The sequence below is a fragment of the Carcharodon carcharias genome, chromosome 2 (genome assembly GCF_017639515.1).
Source record: "Carcharodon carcharias isolate sCarCar2 chromosome 2, sCarCar2.pri, whole genome shotgun sequence".
Classification (NCBI taxonomy): domain Eukaryota; kingdom Metazoa; phylum Chordata; class Chondrichthyes; order Lamniformes; family Lamnidae; genus Carcharodon; species Carcharodon carcharias.
Genome location: NC_054468.1, coordinates 161961231 through 161983771, shown reverse-complemented (window position 1 = coordinate 161983771; position 22541 = coordinate 161961231). Strand labels below are relative to the sequence as shown.

The window sequence follows — 22541 nt, the reverse complement described above, 5'->3', positions numbered from 1 at the left end:
CATCTTGCAATATAAGAAGACACATTCCAAACTGTGGACCTGGGTTATACAAGCTCAAACCCCAAATCTTTTGATCCAAAGGCAAGCTGAATGCCATTAGCAGAGCCTGGCTTACACTTGTTAATAAAAGTAATGTTCTGAAATAATAATGTGTATCTTATACCACTTTCAGGATCTGTTTCAGTAGCTTTTTGAATATAATGCACTAGTTTCCCTTTTGCACCTCCTCCTTTAAACAGAAATTTTCTCATAGCTGTTTCATCATGCATCTGTGAACAATTTCTCTTGCTCAAGTCAGACTCATGATAACAAGGAATGAGTTAAGATCTATTTGTCCTGGGCCAGGCAGGGTAAACAGTGACCCATGTGGCTTACCTTAGGCAGGAGGTAGGATGAAAGACCTGCCTGGCCTCCTCACGGTTTGGTGACATTCCCAGTAATCCTCACAGCATTTGAAAGCAATTACAAAAGTCAGCTGAATGTACTCATAAGAGGTTTAATGGTCAAATTGTGTAGGACCAAACTTCTAAAGAATGTGGTGGATCACACAGCGTAAGGCAGGCTGTATACATGTTCTGATCACAAAGCTAATGATAGATACCATATCAATAAGTACAGTTCTTGATTATAATAACTGTGATGCAAATTATCCAAAATAAGTGGAATCTAAAAATGTATTTTACACCTAGATTCACAACGGCAACAAAAACCATACTGTGTTACCTGTGAAACTTATATCTATTACTATTTGTGCTATCTCATGAAGTATTTTAAATAAATACTTTTCTGGCCTACAAAGATATAAGGGACTAAATTAAATAATCCCCAAAATTGGCATGGTAGGGTCACAATTTGCAATTATCCTGTACCCGTTGATTGTAATGCAGGTAGTAAGGCAACACTTAGCAACCATCGCTATCAATCAGGCCTCATACCTGGCATTCATATGCTTCATCTCACCCTCACACATTGGCACTGCTGTAAGCCTCACACTCAAATCCCACAGGTTGCACATACTACTGGCAATTCAACCATAACAGCCACATCAGCCAAGCATATTGCACAATACTCACTAACACGCTTCTCTCTCTCACAGGATGAAGTGGCACACAACCAAAGATAACAGGACCTAACTGGAGGGGGACAGATTAGTCTTGGTGTCCTGACCCCCAGGGAGGAGACAATGCTGGCCATTATTGGGATAACAGTTGCTGAGCGCACTGAAACCATCAAAGATGAGGGCATCTTCTTAATTATTCCGCCTTTTTATATCCCACTTCCTCATCATCTACAATGATATTCTGATTTACGAGTTGTAGATGGGGTAAATATTCACCTCTTACTTTGCCCCCACCCACTTCCCGTACACAACCTTATCATTGTGCTTTTTTCTTTCAGGTGCCCAAGAGGTGCAACTTGGCCATGCAGTGGAGGAACACTAAGAGGGAAGTGATGGTGCAGACACAGCACCGTCACTTGATTTCACACTTGCAGTCACCAGCTAAGATACTGATATCTTGGAGGATAGATTACAGGCGGGTTCTGCATCTGGTAGGGCACTGGGCCCGAGTGGCTGCAGCCAGGGCAGCGAGCAAGGATAGTCTGGGTGGCAATTCTCTGGAGGGCAATGTCACACATGGTTTGCAATGCAGAGAACTCAGGTGAGACTCTTTGATAGGGCAGCGTACAGAAGGTATACACAATAAAATGTCTGGTGCATTGGGAAACCTACCAGAAAGCCTGCAGTCAATGACAAGGAGTATGGAAGAGTCTGCACCTAACTTGCCACAGGGTTTTGAGCAGCGTTTGGAACCTGTCCTTTCCAACATAGAAATGGTGGTGGCCATCTTTGTTGGCGCACTTGTGGATTCAACCTAAATACAACATCTAATGGCTAACGTTGCAGTTCCCATTGCAGTGCAAGCAGCAGCCATCCAATGTCCAAATGTTCCTGTGGAAGCTCAGACTGCTACCATCATGGTTATGGATGCCAGTGTGCAAAGGCTCTCACAGCAGTCTCCTGCAGGTTCTCACAGCAGTCCACCAATCTGTGCTCCAGCAGAATACTAAGATTGCTGAGATGCCACCACACGGTAGTGGCAGTGGCTCCATGGAGTAAGAACCTGCTGCACTCTCTGAGGATGACAGCATTTGTGCTCCCACCTCCAGCACTTTGCCAGTGCTCTTACCCATGTTGATTGGTATGATCTGAGGCCGGGCCTACTGGGCCCAGAGCCGCTCGAGGTTATCCTGCAAGATCATCTGCAGTCTCCCCCACTGAAAATCAACAGCCTTTAACCAGCCGTGCTGCAGCCGCTGGGATAGTGCTGCATAGGAGCACTAAACAGGCAATGGCACAGAGAAGACAGGCATTAAGGGAATGCACAAGAATAATTGGTTGACCATATGATCGTCTTTATGATTTCTATATAATTTGGCATGCTTTCATTTGTAAATTTGGTTTGGAATGTTTACTTTTTCAGAGGCAGAGGGTAGGTGAGGTGTGGGAATGTTGGTGAATGAGGAATTGGGGTTGTAGTTACTGGTATTGCATTTGGGATGAGTTCTTCACAGACAGGCCAGGCAGAAGGAGATTGCCTAGGTTTCCTCCTCTTCCTTCTCCTCATGCTCCTGCTACTCAGCTGCTTGCCATATAGATGGTGAGGTTGTCCAACATGCAGCAGACCAGGATGACTCTTGAAACCTGCTCTGCCGAGTAATGCAGGGTTCCTGCGACACGGTCCAGGTGACAAAAGTGTTGACAGCTCACCAATGGTCCGTCCAATCACATTTTGTCAGGCAGTGCGGCTTCCGTTGTAAGCATGCTGCACACGTGTGCATGGCATACGCACCAGAGTCATCTGTCATGTGGTTGGCAAATAGCCCGTGTCATCCAGTACCTACCCTTCAGTTTGTCGTGGTGGCTCAAATGCAACTGGCAAGCAGGCTGCTGCAAAATGAAGGCATCATGGCTGCTGCCAGGATGCCAGGCACTGACCTGCATAATATGCTGCCAGTGGGCACATACGGAGGGAGTGGGATCTCTTTCTGTTCTGGCAGAGTTGACATGCGGCTCCCGTGATGTAATGCAGTCAGCAGCACCCTGCACCATGGGGAAACCTGCAATCCTAGCAAAGCCGTGAGCTCGCTGAGTTATGCCAAGTGAGAATGAAATGTAGTTACACTGTGGTTAGTTCTCTTTAAATAGTGGTCCTTAATGACCTCCTTTTTCCAACAATGGATGGCAAATGGTGAGATGTTGCAAATATTGCCACCTCCAGCCTCAACATTCAATGCCATCACCATCGCTGAATTCCCCCATTATTAACATCCTGGAGGTTACCATTGACCAGAAACTTAACTGGACCAGCCATACAAATACTGTGGCTACAAGAACAGGTCAGAGGTTGGAAGTTCTGTGGCGAGTAATTTACCTCCTGACTCTCAAAAGCCTGTCCACCATCTACAAACCTGAAGTCAGGTGTGTGATGGAATGCTCTCCACTTGTCTGGGTGAGGGCAGCTCCAACAACACTCACGAAGCTCGACACTATCCAGATCAAAACAGTCTGCTCAATTGGCACTCCACCCAGTACCTTAAACATTCACTCCCTGTACCACTGGTGCACTGTGGCTGCAATGTGTACCATCTACAAGTTGCACTGTAACAACTCACCAAAGCTCCTTCGATAGCACATTCAAAACCTGTGACATCTATCACCTAGAAGGATAAAGGCAACAGATAAATGGGAATACTACCAACTGCATGTTGCCATCCAAGTCACACATAATCCTGACTTGGAACTATATGACCATTCCTTCACTGTCAAAATCTGGAAACTCTCTCCCTCCCTAACAGCACTATGCGTGTAGCTATACTACATGTACTGCAGCAGTTCAAGAAGGCAGCTTACTACCACCTTCTCAAAGGCAATAAATGCTGGCCTTGCCAGCAATGCAGGGAGAATCAGACTGAATGTAGAAGGACCAGAGGGGAAGTGAAAAAGCTAATAAGAAAAGCAAGGAGAGAGCATGAAAAGAGACAGGCAGCTAATATAAAAGGAAATCCCAAGGTCTTCTACAAGCATATAAATAATGAAAGGGTGGTAAAAAAGTAGGGCTGATTAGGGATTAAAAGGGGACTTGCATGTGAAGGCAGAAGAAATAGTGGAGCTATTAAAAGAATACTTTGCATCTGTCTTTACAAAGGAAGAAGATGCTACCCAGGCCGAGATGAGAGAGGAGGTAACTGGTACATTAGAAGAATTTACAATTCAATAGGAGGAGGTGTTAGAAAGGCTATCTTTATTTAAAATTGATAAGGGACCAGGACCGGGTGAGATGCATCCAAGGGTACTAAGGGGAGGGAGAGTGGAAATTGCAGAGGCACTAGTGATAATCTTCCAGTCTTCCTTAGACACAGGGGAGGTGTCAGAGGACTGGAGAACTGCAAATGTTACACTCCTAGTCAAAATGGGCTGCAAGGATAAAGGTGGTAACTACAGGCCAGTCAGCTAGACTTCAGTGGTAGGGAAACTTCTGGAAACAATAGTTTGGGACAAAATCAATTGTCACTTAGACAAGTGCAGGATAATTAAGAAAAGTCAACATGGATTCATTAAGGGAAAATCATGTTTAACTAACTTGCTGGAGTTTTTTGTGGAGGTAACAAAGAAGGTTGATAAGAGCAAAGCTGTTGATGTGGTGTATATGGATTTTCAAAAGACATTTGAAGTAGTGCCACGCAGACTTGTGAGCAAAATTCTAGTTCAATGGAATAAAAGAGAGAGTAGGCACTTGGATAAGAAATTGGCCGAGCGACAAGAAACAAAGAGTAGTGGTTAATGGTTATTTTTCAGATTGGAGGGAGGTTTGTAGTGCAGTTCCCCAGGAGTCAGTGTTGGAACCCTTGGTCTTCCTGATATATATTAATGACCTAGACTGTGGTATTCAGGACGATTTCAAAATTTGCAGATGATACGAAGATTGGAAACATTGTCAAATGTGATGTGGATAGTCTTGAACTTCAAAAGGACATTGGCATGTTGGTGGACTGGGCAGACAAGTGGCAGATGAAGTTAAATGCAGAGAAGTGTGAGGTGATTCATTTTGGCAGGAAGAATATGGAGAGACAGTATAAGATAAAGAGAGAAACTCCAAAGGAGCTGCAGGAACAGAGAGACCTTGGTGAATATGTACATAACTCATTGAAGATGGCAGGGCATGTTGAGAGAGCTGTTCATAAAGCACAGTATGTATTGATAGGGGCATTGAGTACAAGAGTAAGGAGCTCATGTTGAACTTGTAATTGACACTAGTTAGGCCTCATCTGAAGTACTGTGTCCAGTTCTGGGCGCCATACTTGAGGAAGGCTGTGAAGACATTGGAGAGAGTACAGAGGAGATTGACAAGAATGATTCCAGGAATGAAGAACTGTTGCTATGAGAATAGATTGGAGAGGTTGGGACTGTTTAACTTGGAGAAAAGAAGGCTGAGAGGAGACTTGACAGAGGTATTCAAGATCCTGAGGGGTATGGGCAGGGTAAATAGTGAGAAACTCTTCCCACTCAAGGGAGCATCAAGAACTAGAGGGCATAAATTCAAAATATTTGGCAAAAATAAAAGTGATGTGAGGAAATTTTTTTTCACCCAGAGTTGGGGTCTGGAACAAACTTCCGGAAAGGGTGGGTGGAGGCAGGTTCCATTGAGATATTCAAAACGAAATTGGATTGCTATCTGAAAAGAGAGAATGTGCAAGGTTATGGGGATAAGGCAGGGGAGTGGGACTAGGCAGAAGACTCTTTCAGAGAGCCAGTGCAGACTCGATGGGCTGAATGGCCTCCTTTTGCACTGTCAGGATTTTGTGATGCCCACTCCCTACAAACGAATAATAATAAAGGAAAGATCCAGATGCTAGGGTCATGTTTACAGCCACTGGCAATGTGGTCCTTGCCTACTCAGCACTTATGGTTTCAGCAGGTGGCAGATTTCACTGAGGATGTCCTTACTGAATCACACACATCTCATACATTGTTCCACTCTGAGATTCAGGGGGGACAATCTGGGTAGAGATAGCTTCCTGCTGATAGAACTTCTCCCCCTGCTATTCCTCCCTCATTGAGCAGCTCTGCAATGCCATGGTTCATTCTCCGAGAGAATGCCATATTACCAGGTGAATGCCTAATACTGCATCCCTGTTAGCAGAAACTCCTTCAGCACCTGCCACTATAGAAATCACTAAACACTTGTAGAATCATAGCAACAGCCTGAAGAAATCAATCAGCAACTGGCCTGCAAATAATTGATGATTCCTTTAAATAGCATTGGTGGTAGTGGGGTGGGGTTGGTCTATCCTCTGCTGAACGCATGTTCGACTGTGAGAGGTAAAGCAGGGCATTAACCGCGGCACTGAGCTCCAAAATAGCAGTGCTGATGTCAAACCAAGTTCACTGCGCACATGCTAATGCCTGCATCAATATGGCATTTGGTGCTATTTGCTGCATAATTGACTGTGTGAGCTGCAGATGCCATTTTGGATCCTTAAGGGTACACATGGTGCACAACAAGACCAATTTCCTGCCTATATTTTAAGATAGAATTCAGGGATTTTCACACTCGTAGTCCATCCCCCTCCCCTCCAATGTCTCCATTCTGCAAAGATTGGCTGTCATGTTTACTCACGTAGCAACAATGATACACTTCAAAAGTATTTTGTTGGATCTGAAGAGTTTAGGATATCCTGAAAAATCTAATAAGGTGATTTTTATTCCCCTCCTAAAGACAGGAACATAAGCTGAGGCAAAGTCCCTCCTGCCTCCCAATACCATGTGAGAACTTGGACCTGTAAGCTTCATACAGCTTTTAAAAAAATGTATTCATAGGATGAGAGTTTTGCTGGTTAGGCCAGCATTTATTGCCCATCCCTAATTGCCCTTGAGAAGGTGGTGGTGAGCTGCCTTCTTGAACTGCTGCAGTCCATGTGGTGTAGGTACACCCACAGTGCTGTTAGGGAGGAAATTCCAGGATTTTGACCCAGCGACAGTGAAGGAATGGTGATGTATTTCCAAGTCAGGATGGTGAGTGACTTGGAGGGGAACTTCCAGGTGGTGCTGTTCCCATGCATCTGCTGCCCTTGTCCTTCAAGATGGTAGCAGTCGTGGGTTTGGAAGGTGCTGTCGAAGGAGTCTTGGTGAGTTCCTGCAGTGCATCTTGTAGATGGTACACACTGCTGCTGCTGTGTGTCCATGGTGGAGGGAATGAACGTTTGTGGATCAGGTGTCAATCAAACAGGCTGCTATGTCCTGGAGGGTGTCAAGCTTCTTGAGTGTTGTGGGAGCTGCATTCATCAAGGCAAGTGGGGAGTATTCCATCACACTCCTGACTTGTGCCTTGTAGATGGTGGACAGGCTTTGGGGAGTCAGGAGGTGAGTTATTCATCACACCCTTCCTAGCTTCTGACCTGCTTTTGTAGCTGCAGTATATATATGGCTAGTCCAGTTCAGTTTCTGCTCAATGGTAACCCCCAGGATGTTGATAATTGGGGATTCAGTGATGGTAATGCCATTGAATGTCAAAGGGCAATGGTTAGATTCTCTCTTATAGGAAGTGGTCATTGCCTGGCACTTGTGTGACGAGAATGTTACATTGTGCAGTGATCCAGAGTGTGCATTCTAACTGAACTGAAGAGTCATACAGACCGAAATGTTAACTCTGTTTCTCTCTCCACAGATGGTGCCAGACCTGCTGAGTTTTTCCAGAATTTTCTGATTTTATTTATAATTGAACCCAATCCTGTTCTCACTGACACCCAGGCTCACAGAGACTCACTGGCATGAATCCGCAGCAGGAACACTAACTGATTCTTTCCCTTCTTTTGCCTGGCATGTCACCCTTTGAAAAACTATTTGGTATAGATCAAGGTTTTAATGCAGAACGCGATCTGTGTGGCTGAATTTCACTCTAACCAGTACAATGGTCAACAGAGTTATAAAATGAACCTCTTCCTTCTGCTCTCACTTGTATACACCATTGAAAAGGTTAATATGCTGAATATTATTTCTGGGTTTCGTGCCACCTTTAAATACTTCATACTGTGAATAACGTCAATAGATGACAGTACAATGCAGCGAGAAGATGTACAGTAACAAAGGAGACAATTTTCACATCGGCGTGTGGGGTTGGGTCCTGCACACCGACGTGTAAAATGACGCAGGGTGACGTTGGGCGTGCGTCCCGACGTCACTGCGCGTCCATCAGATCTTTTGTTCGGCAGTCGTGCAGCCAACTCCGGCTGCATGCCCGCCGAACTGTCAAAGGCTGGTTAATGCCATTAAAAAGCCAATTAAACTAATTATCAATGCTGCCCATCCGACTTTAAGGTTGGTGGGCAGGTGGAGATCTACGGATGGGATGATGTTTCCTGAAGGTTTAATAAAATCTATAAATAATATATTCACATTTCATAAACATGTCCCAGCTCATGTGACACTGTCACATGAGGGGACATCTAAATAATTTTGACCTTGCCTTATTTAAATATTTCAATATGAACTTAATTTCCCTGAGGCAGTTCCGTGGCTCAGGGGGGTTTCTGCGCTCTTTCACGCAGGCTCCAACTCTCCCTCTACCTCCCTCAGACCCCCCACCTCGACTGCACAGGTAATTGGCCCACCCACATAAAATGACGGCGCGGAGCCGATTGTGGATGACCCGACAGGGAGAAAATTCTGCAGGGGTTTTCCCAATTGTTTGTCATAACTTTGATGGAAACTCTGGGAAAAGGATGTTAACAGCATTTATGCCGTTTCTCTGGAGTTTCTGCATTCCTCCAGCTGAAATTACAACAAGGGATGAAGTGACACCCCACAGATTCCCCTTCCAAATCTCCCACCATTTATGCTGACTGCACCTAGTTAGTAGTAAAGACCTGCGGCCAATACGTGCTGCGCACAGGAAGCTCAAGCATGAGATGTCCATCTGTTGTCACTCCCATAAATTCCAGGTCTGTGTTCATTTCACTTTATTTCTGCAACATGTCTCATTGTTTTTTGCTTTCCATCCTGAATATGTGCATTCGTGTTGGTATATGTGGTTAGATTCACTGACCCCTGTGTTTCCAACAGTAAGCCATAAAAAGAACAATCTCCAGTTCACATTTTATTCCCTCAGAACACAAGATTAGAGAATATACCCTATGGTTCTGAGAGCTCTCCAAGACCTCACTTAAATGTACATGTTTCATAATTGGGCCCAGACAATGAATGCATTTGAAACCAAAACAGAATTACCTGGAAAAACTCAGCAGGTCTGGCAGCATCGGTGGGGATGCTGCCAGACCTGCTGAGTTTTTCCAGGTAATTCTGTTTTTGTTTTGGATTTCCAGCATCTGCAGTTTTTTGTTTTTATCTCTAATGAATGCATTTGCCCTATTTGACCTCATAGCTAAAGCAAAAGAACCAGAGGGGACATTAGGGGCAGAATTTTACGTCCCGCAGAGTTAAATAGTGCATAATAATGTTGGGCGAGCGTCCTGACGTCACGCACACTCGTTTGATATTTCAGTCCGTAGGCACATGAGAGTCGCCAGTGCACCCGCTGACAATTAAGAAGCCTTTTCAGGCCCTTTAACTAGCAATTACTTTGTATTTTTTGCTGCCCATCCAACTTTACAACTGGCGGGCAGGTGAATAGGCCAGGCGACCTTTGCATTTTTTAGGAAGCCTCATCCACGGGTGGAATGAGGCTTCCAAAAGTAATTTAAAAAAATAAAAATTTTTAAACATAATTTTTAATGTGTCCCTGTTCATGTGACTGAGTCACATGTGGAGATGTTCCCCTTATTTTTGAAATCTTTAATTTTCTTCGTAAAATTCTTCAGCTCCCTAAGGCAGCTCCGTGCCTTCAGGGAGCTTTCAGTGTGCTCTCCCTCCGCACATGCGCAGACTTCAGTGCTCATGCTCCTCCTGACCCCACCTCGGCTGAGGTTATCAGCGCGTGTTTCACGCTGGTTGGTCGCTAATTGGCCAGTCAGCGTGAAATCACGGTTGGGGCCCGATTGCAGGCAGCAGTCTGTCTCGTGGCCACTCCAATGAAGGGAAAATCCTGCCACGCCCACCCGATGAAGGGAAAATCCTGCCCCAGGAGAAATTTTTCATGTAGCAAATTGTAAAGATCTGGAGTGCACTGCCTGGTGGATGCAGATTCAATAGTAACTTTCAAATGAAACTGGATATAATACTTGAAACAGGAAACTTTACAGAACTATTAAAAGAGCAGGGGAGTAGGGCTACCTGGACAGCTCTTTCAAAGGAGCCATGATGGGCCGAATGATTTCCTTCTGTGCTGTATCATTTTATGACTAACATTTGTGAAATGCAGCATATCAAACACTGCTGGTCAATCATTTCTAAATACTCTGCGGAAAGGTGCCGAGTTTTATCAGCAATGATGTTGAAGTATAAAATGTAACACTCTCTGAGTAGGTCTCAAAAGAAATCAAAGTTAAATACCAATTAGAATTGTATCTTTGTAGGAATTGCTCTAGAACTTTATATTCCATCTGATCTTTTTCAAATTATCTTGTGCAACGATACACGGGGAATGTAAACATTCATCTTTGTATAAACCAGATAGTTCCTAATCCCATCCCATTGTACAGATGAAAATGTGTTGTATATAAAATATCGCTGCTTCAATATGCAGTTCTCTGTAACAAAATACATCTGGTGATAACAAACTATTCAATGCTATTCCCGGATATGGAATTACAAAAAAAATGTTTGCATAGAGTAAGATGAAAAGAATGACGGAAAAACATAGTTAACAGCACTAAGTAATCTTTCAATCTTATCAAAGCAAATAAAACATGTGTAAATGTATAAATTCAAATTACATTTGAAAAAACATTTTGATGAAAAAATGCAACTTTAAAAAAGATAATTAAGGGTATAAAATAAATAGGATTAATTCTGAGGAAACCAAGCTCATATTAAGGTAACAAAATAACAAGCCCAATGAGTAAAGTTTATATTGGTTTCTGTAATATTATTATTCCACATTCAATACACACTGCACTCAATATCATTTTCTATTTAGCATGATAATTTTACTCTTTTAATTATTTAATGGCTATAATTTAGGCTTATAAACCTTGATGCCGTGCTAACTACTTAAAAAGATGCCTTATTACAATAAATCCCTGTGTAAATGAATAGACTGCAAGAAAAACAAGCATGATGAAATAGATGAGTCTAATGTCACAAGATGTCCACTGACTTTCTTCCAGGTTATGCAGTACCCAAAGAAAGAATGTGCCCTGCAAATTAAACCTTTAACTGCCTTCAGCAATCACTTGACAAATTGGGCTAAGAAATATTGCCACGTCTAGTAGATTGGAAGACTGATGTTTCAGTCGCACTACTGTGTGAAGGGCCCAACCCACCCCAACTCATCATCCAGGGCACAGCTGTTAGTCTGTACACAAGAAAACCAGGGCTGAGGTAAACCTGGAGTCATCCTTGACTTCCATCATTCATTCTTCCTTCTCTCCTCTTTCTAAACAAATTTCCCTTCCCCCATCACATCAATGTGGAAAAAAAAACTACTGCAAGAATATAAACTACATCTCACATATGGCTATAAGAATATAGCTCAAAACTGGAAGATATGTTTTTGCTGACTTATTAAAAACATCATTTGAAAAATAAGAAGCATTGAGCGTTCAGAAGTAGCTCAGCCTGCATTATATACTGCAATTCAGTGTAGATATTTATTTTACAGTGACATCACATCCTCAAAGAATGTCTACTCCTTCTTTTGGAACAATTTTGCATTCTTCATATAGAAAAGAATATGAAAATGCTATCAAAACTGATTTTCTTTGGATGAAAATATACTCCATCCACTGTGAAACTTCATTCCTCTTCACAACATGTAACCATTAACCACTACTGTTTAAACTACGGCCCAGATCTTCCAGTCTCTGGATCGTTGGAGACCGGATGTAGACTCAAGTTGTATGCTGTATCCTGCGGCAGTCCCGATGCACTGACTCTGTGGGAATTGCCTAGGAAGTTTGCACTTTCAATGGGTAATTCCTCTGCTCCCGGGATCCTGCAAAATAGTTTCCGACTCCAACTCAGTGTCAGATACTTCAGATGATTCCGACTTATTTACCCTAAATAGTTACCCAAAAAATGTTAGACAGAAAAATCCTAGTCTAACTCCTGGGTAACTGTACAAATAACCCCCCAATCACTCATACTGAGCACCCCCCTCCAACTCCCTGACTGCCCCCCTCCACCCCCTCCGAGTCCCTCTGACTCACCACTGATCCACCTACCCACTCACCCACTTTACCCACTTCAATTTCTATCACTCTACCTAGCTGCCACCCTATCCACCTACCTCCCTACCCCCACTACCCTCCTCAGCTGCCACCCTTCCCACCTATTGCCCTACCCATTTACCTCCTACTCAACTACCTCCCTACCTAGCTTCCACCTACTCACCTGCCAGCCTACCCATTGCCACCCTATCCAGCTGTCACCCTATCAACCTACCATACTACCCAACTGCCACCCTACACACTTACCTCACCCACTTACACACCCACACACTCACTCATTCACTGACCCATTCACTCACCAGCTCATGCTGTGAAAAAAGGGGCATGGTTTCTGCACAAATCCTTTTTGCTGCTCTCTCTGTGGATTCCTGCACTGAGGAAGTTCTGCAGGATCCTCCATCAGAAGATTAGAAAGGAAAATCGGATGCAGGCAAGTGGGCAGTTTTCAGCCTGATCAGCGTTGGACACAGGGGTTCCAACATTGACTGGAAAATTTGGGCCCACATTTTTCAGTGGCCCTTATATCTGCACTATCAAAATTGAATGCAGCCATGTGTGCTGGGTTCTAGTTCAAAGCAAGGTAACTACAAGGAACAGACACACTTTGTAGTGGGCGCAAGCAGCATCAGGATACAAACAGTTAATCACTTCATGCTCTGGAAACACATACACCTTTCAAAGACAGTTAAAATGTACATTTGCATAAGGAAAGGATAAAGTGCCTACACATGAAATTGAACGAAGTGAATGTTGGAAGCATATTTTCATGAATTTATGAATTATATTTGCGACGTTACACTGGCATGTCACAATATCATTTGTGCATAGAAATTGTATTTATAAAAAGACCATAAGGTAGTAAAAGTCAACATAAGTAGAACACACACCAGAGAGGATTAAAACAGGCAGCTCCTGTATTTCGCCAAGTTTTATAATTTTCTTTACAATCCTGTGCAAAGTTAAACATTTTTCTGAAAAATGTGGCTGTACATGCATTGAATATTTGTGAATTTCAAAGGGTATGTTCCTTTGACTGGCATCAATCTTCCTAATAAACTATCAGCCCAAGGATCATACAGAAACAATGGAGATGGCTCCCCCGATAGCTCAGTGAGTTCTCCGTAGTGAATAGCTGAGTCGTGCAAGCCAGGAAGGTCCCAAGGTCTCTACAACTGACAACAAATGCCCCAAACTTGGAAAAGGGGGAAAAAAAATTAATCAGGTTTCCCACTCTTTATTGTTATCCAATGGGGTGTAAAAAAATCAGCCAGGGTTCCCGCTCCTGATCATTATCCATCAACTCATGACCATTGCTGAAAATGCGCATGTGTTGACATTGAAGGAGTGAAGGATCAGCTGTGTTTCTCTCTCACGACGAATATCCTGCTGATAGTGAGTGTCAAAGCTCACATGTAAATAAAACCACTTGGGTACTCATAGAACTATACCTCAAGAAAGAGAAGAAAAGAGGGGAGGAGTATCCAAAAAAATTGGTAGGGACAACAAAAATGGAGCTTTTGGGGCACAACAAATACAATATACCATTTATATTGAAAATTCAAGAGAATTAATAGTAAATAATATTTATAATATTAGTAGATTATAATACAAACGTTAACAGGTGAAGCAATCATATATTAATTTAATTTCAGCGAATGAAAAGAAATGTTATTAATGAATTATGTCATAATAATAGTCTCGCTTATAAAGGGATAAATTGCTTACTTTTGTGAGATAGTTATTTCTCTTTCTGGCAACACATGGACTTCTTGCTGGATCTTGCACAGGTCTTTTGTTGAAACGTGGTAATGACTTAATCACTGTCAGCAAAAGAATAGAATTACAACAACAGCCTTTATATAGTGCCTTTAATATCATAGAACATCCCAAAGCACTTTGCAAGAATATTATCAAACAAAATTTGACACTGAACCACATATGGAGATATTAGGATAGATGACCTAAAGCTTGGTCAAAGATGTAAGTTTTAAGGAATATCTTAAAGGAGGGAGGTAGAGATGCAGAAAGATTTAGGGAGGGAATTTCAGAACTTAGGAGCTAGGCGGCTGAAGGCACTGCCACCAAAGGGCCTCTCAAGGGGTTTATATTGGAGACATACAGCAGAAGAAGTTACAGGGAAAGGATGAGAATTTTAAGATCGAGACGTTGCTTAACTGAGTCAGCAGGAACAGGGGTGATGAATGAATGTGACTTGGTGAGAGTTAGGATATGGGCAGCACATTTTTGGATGAGTTTGTTTACAGAGGACACAAAGTGGGAGACTGTCCAGGAGAGCATTGGAAAAGCCAAGTGTAGAGGTAGTAAAGATAGGGATGAAGGTTTCAGCTGCAAATGACCTGATGCAGGGCAAGGGTCAGATGTACTATGGAATTGGATGCAGGTGGTCTTGGTGATAGAAAGGATATGGAGGTTGGTAGCTCAGCTCAAGGTCTGGTTCAGTCTCAGACATAGTTTTTGGTCTTCATAATATTTAGTTGGAGGAAATTTCATCCAGTATTGGATGTCAGACAAACAAAGTGACAAAAAGAGACGGGTGATGTCAGGCGTGCATCATTCCGATCTTCCGTTCGGTGGGTGGGCACCGGAGTCGGTTGCATGCCTGCCGAACTATCAAAGGCCTGTTAAGGCCATCAATAAACTAATTAACCTAATTGTCAGGGCAGCCCGTCCAACCTTCAGGTTGGCGGACAGGTGAAGAGCCCAGGCGGCCTTCGTATTTTTCATGATACCTTATCCATGGGCGGGATGAGGTTTCATGATGGTTTTATTAACTAAATAAATATTTTCATGAAAATTCATAAACATGTCCCAGCTCATGTGACACTGTCACATGAGGGGACATGTCTGAATATTATTATTTTTTCTTTTTTCCAAAGTTTCATTGTGATCTTAATCTCCCTGAGGCAGCTCTGTGCCTCAGGGAGATTTCTGCACTCTTTAGCGCACACGCCTGCCCACGTAAAATGGCGGCACGCAGCTGATCGCGGGCTGCGACTGGCTCCACGCCCGCCAGTGTCTGCTCCCAACCGGCCCGCCCAATGAGGAGAAAATTCTCCCCTATGTATCTTAGACTTAATGAGAGTGGAGATGAGGCCAGAATGGGGAACAACCAGTGTTAGTGAGAGTAATGGTTTTGATGGGGTGAAGAACATCGAAGGCGGAGTTGGGATGTGATTGAGCAAATAGGTAGCTGTAAAAATGTTGTGGTGATTGGAGGGTCCATGGCTAGGCAGTTGGGAATTTGCAAGTGCTGTTTTAAAGTGACTTGAAGGAAAGGTTTCTTCCAGAACCGGACACAGAAGAAAGTAGAACAGGGAGTGAGAAGGGGTGGAGAGTGATACAAGGAAGTGATGAGAGATGGCCTTTTCTGTGATTGACATGATTTGGGTAGAGAGGCTGCAAGATGACAAGTACAAGGATATGGTTGTGAATATGGGTTGGGGAGTTTCTATGGAGGGAGAGATTTAGGGAGGATAGGAGGGCAGTGAACTCAGAGGAGAGAGAGAGCATGATGAATTGAGGAGGTGAGAAGGTGCTCAGTGCAGAACCGAAGGGAGAAAAGCAGTGAAAATGTCTCAGTGAGAAAATTTTTATTGCACTTGGGTGGATGGTAGAGATCAAGGATTTTTAAATGAGAAGTGAGAGGGGCATGATAAAATGAGATGTTCAAAGGAAGGGAAGGTGCCAAAACTGTAAGGGGGCACATCAAGGTGAGGTTTGGTTATAAGAGCCATAGTACCACCTTGACAGTCTGGGCAGGGCATGTAGTGAAAGGTATACCCATTTTGGGAGGCTTCAGTTGGGGGAAATGTCTTTACCCCTCAGCCAGGTTTCCATTAAGGCCTTGGTATCAATGCTATCATCCACAGTAAACTTGTGCATGGAAAAGACTTTGTTCACAAGTTAACAGAACATTCTGGAGGAAGATGCAGAGAGGGGCAGTGTGAGCTGATCTGCTGACAGAGTCTACAGAGTCAGCACTGAGAGGAGTGGGTTAGGCGGGGGAAGAGATTCAAGATTAACACTCAGTGGGCATATTGGGTTGGAAGGTTGGCAAAGAGAGTAGGATGGGACAGTTGGACTTCCTGCTCATAATCTGGCAATGTTGAGTGCCTTGATGGGCCCTTGGAGAATTCCAGAGAGGCTCAGAGGAAGTTCAATGTTTATCTAAGAGGAAATCAAGCCTGGGACAGCAGTAGGGGAGTAGGAAGGCCAAGGAGTGTTGTAGAATTCAACAAGGGATTGGGGAGGGCAGAATAGCCAAGAGGGGAGAAATAAGAGAAGGCATGATGACAGCTGAGAGGAATCTAGCTGGGGTAAAGAGAAAAGGAGTAAACTGGAATAGAAAAAAAAGTGGAAACAGAAGTGATGGGCTCAGGTCCAGAATGGCAGCTAAAACCAGCACATGAGTGGACACAGAAAACTCATGTTACATAGGGCTTGTGTGTAACAATTATCATAATACTAATATTTCAGTTTTAAACAGGGAATAGAGAGGAGACAATATGAAAAGGTCCCAATTTAAAGACAGAGGTCCCATGGTGGGGTAATGGTGACGTAGGTAAGATGGCATTGGCATGGAACATTGAAGAAATATCGTTCAAGATTGGAGACAGGTGTGGTGGGTAAGGGAAGTCCAGAAACTATTAATGGATAGGGTGTCTCTATGCAGATCTTCATTGAAGCCTCTATACCTATGCACCTGCCAACATGAACTTCAGCAGTGACAATAACTGGTATTTTGGTTTACTGGGATCTCATGCATCCATGTACAAGGGAGACGGTGGCATAGTGGTAATGTCACTGGACTAGTAATCCAGAGACCCAGGCTAATGCTCTGGCACATGGCAGCTGATGGAAATTGAATTCAGTCAATAAATCTGGGATATAAAACTAGTCTTCAAGATGGTGACCATGACAATTATCATCAATTTTTGTTAAAACCCATCTGATTCACTAAAGTCCTTTAGGGAAGGAAATCGGCCATCCTTACCCGGTCTGGCTAGGTGTGACTCCAGGCCCACAGCAGTGTGGTTGACTATTAAATGCTCTCTGAAATGGCCTGGCAAGCCATTCAGTTCAAGGACAATTAGGAATGGGCAACAAATCCTGGCCACCTACATCCTATGAAAGAATAAAGGAAAAAACCCATAGTCTTTAGGCTGATAAAATAACTCTGAGCCCCAGATATGTATTGTAGAGTTACTCAAGAATGCAACACTTCAAGTAACTTTGACCCAAAAAGTAAGAGCCATGTGACTAGAGGGTAAGGAGAGAAAGAAGGATGGATGTGGGACTTGAATCCACATCCTTCCTGATAATATAATTGATATTCTATAAAATGTTTAGCTAAATTAATGATGTACCTATATTTTCTACATAGAATAAAGGAGTTCTTTGAACAGAAGTAGCTTCTCCTGGACTTTCTTAGGCATTTAAAGTGATATACATGGGTAAGGTAATACAACTAAACTTTTTAACTTTACGTCCTGGAGTTTTGTTTCAAACTGCATAGCACAAGAAGTCTGTTTTAACAGGCGCCAAAATTCTTCATAATCTCCTTGGTTTTTCAAAATCCCACTCTTAGCCAGTTGGTCTTGCAGTTCTACAATCTGAACAAAGGGAGTTTGAAGAATAGGTTTTAACACATGAAAGTTCTAGGTACCAATTTCACAAATTCTGGTGCAACACTTTAGTCAATTCTCACAAACTCATTGAAAATATTCAAGTGCTCACTGTTGGATTTTTAAAAATACTTGAAAAACATGTACTATTTTCATTCTTGGATGTGCAGCTTTGAAGTGAATATTATTACACTAACTCATTTGACTGCTAATATAATGACCAAAACACAAAACCAGTCATCTCAGTTTCCACAGAGTGGCTTACCAAGTTTAATCAGGATGTAGTTGAGGCAATCCCAGATTCGATCCCTCATCTATGCTGAAGCATATGCAGTACTATATTGAGTGATGAGTATCCCAGCTGAACCTGATGCTATCCTCAATCCTATGTTCTCACAGGTGCTGTTCCAGCAATCTGGAGTGTTCTGAGATTAGTTAAACAAGATTGAGCCAGGGATTAAACCGGGGGGTCCCCTGGTTTTATATGGTTTAGTATCATCCATAAATTGCAGTTGAATCCCAAACAATCAAGGAGCTGGACATTCAGATACAGCATAACAAAAAAATTTCAGGACAAATATATAATCCTGATTAATTGCATCTTGGAACTAAAATTGATGATTAGGTTTAATCTACCCCAAAACTGAGCTCTCCTGATATTTGTGCGGCATTTACTACTTGGCAAATGCCAATTAAGGCCAGGGTCAGCCATTTACATGACGAACAGATTTAGATGTTGTTCATTTTATCTCTGTATTTATAATGCTGACACTAATAGGTAACCCCTTTCTCTTCATATATCGTCAGTGGCCAGCGTTGTTTACATTTATTTAAGTGTTACCCATTTAACTGATTCTTCATCTGCTAAGATAGATAGAAAGTAGCTGAGAGAGAAAGGGAACAAGATGATTTGTACATTTCTGAATTCCATAAGAAGTAAATGATGCTTTTTGATTTCTCATGGACTCGGTCAGTTTCTGAAATTACTTAAAGAAGAATTTAACAGAAAAATTAGTTTGGATGGTAAGGGTGCTAAAACTGTCTTTTGTGACTCTGTTACCAATTTAGTGTATGAAATTTGAATAACAATTGTCTGAATCGATTCAAGACTTTTTGGTTAGATGGCATAAAACAAAAGATTCAATATTCATACCATGTAAAAATGTGACTTTGGAATGGACTGGGGATATTTGATTTCATGACCGAGCTGGGAGCATTCTGACTGCTGACCAAATAACCGTCTTGTTGTATTCTAAAAAAAGACAGATTGAAGAACTTGTCAGTAGTTCTAGTAGCTGAGATACAAAGCACCGAGCAAATGACATGTAAACACTCAGCCACAGGAAGCCATTAACAACACTGGCCACCAATTAGGACCCAGCAGGTAACCTTAACACTGCCTGCTGATGCTGCTCCACCTCTCCTTCTTTCACATAACTCACTGTTTTAACGGAGGAAACAACAGGCTGTTTCATTTATCCAGCAATTTGTACCAAAAGATCCCTGCTGACAAGCCTATAAAACCGTTTGTAGTCCTTCTCTGCCTTCTTTTCATTGTGTGCCATAATAAGCAGCAATTACTGGCTGCAAAACAACTCTGCTTCTTGCAAGAAAAAGGGAAACGAAGATTCGGCAATATCCTCAGACTTCTCTGAAGTCATTTATGCAAAGCGCATGTCTCTCCTTTTTGAAAATAAAAATGTTGTTTATTTTCTGTCCAACTTCTCTCCCTTACTTATTTTATATTGATGAGGATGCACTATTGTGGCTTGATGACCAATTCATCAGATGAAATTCTAATATTTTTAACAATGTGTTTTAAATCTTTATTCTTATCTCAACTTCTTTAATAGTTTATCTGCATCTGCAGCGTGCTCATTATTTGAAGTCATCCAAAAAGATTGGATTCAGTTTGGGGTGCAGAGATTACTGCTGCATAGGCTGATTTTCATACGCTTAATACAGGTAGTAGTAACACCATAATGATTCTCCGATGACAGTTCCCAAATCACTAATTATTGCAGTTTAACTTTTAAAAATTATCTCCCATTTTAAATGGCATGAACTTAATAGAACAAGAGATAAAAACAAAAAACTGCGGATGCTGGAAATCCAAAACAAAAACAGAATTACCTGGAAAAACTCAGCAGGTCTGGCAGCATCGGTGGAGAAGAGTTGATGTTTCGAGTCCTCATGTTCTGCTGAAGGGTCATGAGGACTCGAAATGTTAACTCTTTTCTTCTCCGCCGATGCTGCCAGACCTGCTGAGTTTTTCCAGGTAATTCTGTTTTTGTTTTTGTTTTGGATTTCCAGCATCCGCAGTTTATTTGTTTTTAAGATCTTTTTATGCCGATTAGAATCCTCTAATCAATTTGCTAAAATGATAACTCTTGACAAAAGATTGGTATTGGGACACTTATTCATGAAAGATGTTCCTTTTCCATTCCGCAGACTGCTTCATGCATTAAACAAAGAAATTCCAGCATAAAGTTTTTTTTACAGTTGTGCCTTTGATTCTGGAGACGTGTATTGCACCTCAGACGTAGTCTGCATTCTATGCGCATTTGGGCATGACAGGATGCACTGCAGTGTCAAAGGGCTGCATTACAATAACTTGGGAAGACGGGACTATCTGCTGCCCTCCAGTGACAACAAAATGGTAGTGACTAACAGAAAAAATATTGGCTTCTTCATTTAACACGTGATTCATATTACTACCAGGTTCAAAGGGCTAATAGTACCTGATGGGCCACTAATCCTAAACAAAAACAGAATTACCTGGAAAAACTCAGCAGGTCTGGCAGCATCGGCGGAGAAGAAAAGAGTTGACGTTTCGAGTCCTCATGACCCTTCAACAGAACTTGAGTTCGAGTCCAGGAAAGAGCTGAAATAGTTTCAGCTCTTTCCTGGACTCGAACTCAAGTTCTGTCGAAGGGTCATGAGGACTTGAAACGTCAACTCTTTTCTTCTCCGGCGATGCTGCCAGACCTGCTGAGTTTTTCCAGGTAATTCTGTTTTTGTTTTGGATTTCCAGCATCCGCAGTTATTTTGTTTTTATCTCTGGGCCACTAATCCTGTTATTTATGATAGCATAGGATTTCCACAACATGTTATTCTGTAAGGAGCAATAACATCTTACACTGTCACCAAACATTGACCAGTGGAATTTAATAGACTTATTTCAGCCCACACATGTAGCACCTGCATTGATCATTACTGAAAGAAAACTTTTCTGGTTAATCATTTCAGTTTCATTTGCTTCTACTCTTTTTCTCCTGTGCCATATGCCATTTCCCCACTGAACAAGAGTGCAAGGTGAATTTCTCGCTGGTCTCTGCCAATGCTACTCTTGTTTGTGAGAGCAATGGGAGATAAGAACCTTCACTTAGACCATCCTGTTTTTAAATTAGTGTCATCACTTCAACATATGCAGCTCTTTTCTGGGAACTCATTATGGGAAACCTATAGGTACAAGCTTATATCCCGTCATAGAGTCACAGAATACTCCATCATACAAGCTGGCAGCCATCAGAAACTTTGGCTGGGATTTTCTGTGTCCGCTGGTATCAGGTGTGATCGGTGGCATGAGCAGACAATATGACACGATCAGTTTCACGACGGCGTGAAGCCAGTTCGCAATTGTCCTTGCGGATGAGGCAATTTGTTGGGGGAGGGTTAAGGGCTGCCTTGCGGTTGAGGTGACTTGTGAGGGGGGTGGGGAGCTGTGGGAAAGGGCTGCTCCGCTATTGACTATACCACACATGAATTTGGGGTAGGGGGTAGGGTGCATTAGGGATACCTGTATAAAGTGACCTTTCCTCTGCACAGAGACAGTTCAGACGTAGCCACATCAATATGATTGGGGTTGGGCTCCTAACTTAATCTGCCCACTCAAGCAATGCAGAGGCATCAAAGTGCCACCAAGTGCTCCAAAGCTTTTCACCCCCCCAACCCCCAGCCCGACAGCCCTGGCACAGACTGCAAATTCATGGGCATTTTAGTGGACTGCAGAACCGTTGGGCTGCACATGTTGTATAATCTCCTCCCTAAAGCTGGTCATGGAGCAGCCACTACTGGAGGCGCTCACAGCCTCTTGCAATGTCAGCACCCGGTTTGGACCAGTCTCCCCCCATGGTTCAAACTAACAGGGCAGCCTTGCAGCGCACTAATCTCTGGCCCATTCTGTTGAAGGGTCATGAGGATTCGAAACGTCAACTCTTTTCTTCTGCGCCGATGCTGCCAGACCTGCTGAGTTTTTCCAAGGTAATTCTGTTTTTGTTTTGGATTTCCAGCATCCGCAGTTTTTTGTTTTTAATCTCTGGCCATCCGAGTGGTGGTCAGCACTATCCAAGAAGTGTTAAGGGGCCGTCACACTTGACCAGGACAGCTTCTTAGTACTTCCATGTTAACCACCAGTCTCTCTCTTTCATCCTTCAGGAGTACAACTTCAGCAGTACATGGAACCTGGTGAACTAGCTATATGCCTGATGGTCTACAGAGTGTGAAGAACACGGGGGAGAGAGCAACTGAGGCTCCTGGCTGCGCAGAAGC

The 22541-nt window shown here is 42.8% G+C and overlaps 1 protein-coding gene across 5 annotated transcripts in view; it reads right to left on the bottom strand.

Moving 5' to 3' along the window:
• Positions 1-22541, bottom strand: part of si:ch211-130h14.4 — a 201878-nt gene that overhangs the window by 100769 nt on the left and 78568 nt on the right. For 4 of the 5 annotated variants that reach the window (XM_041180101.1, XM_041180133.1, XM_041180115.1 and 1 more), the window contains exons 5-7: positions 19144-19242; positions 17840-17978; positions 14071-14165 (exon numbers count right to left, since the gene is read on the bottom strand). In XM_041180101.1, coding sequence (XP_041036035.1) covers positions 14071-14165; positions 17840-17978; positions 19144-19242 — 333 coding nt within the window. The remainder of the gene's footprint in view (positions 1-14070; positions 14166-17839; positions 17979-19143; positions 19243-22541) is intronic. The other variant, XM_041180124.1, reaches the window with a different exon arrangement.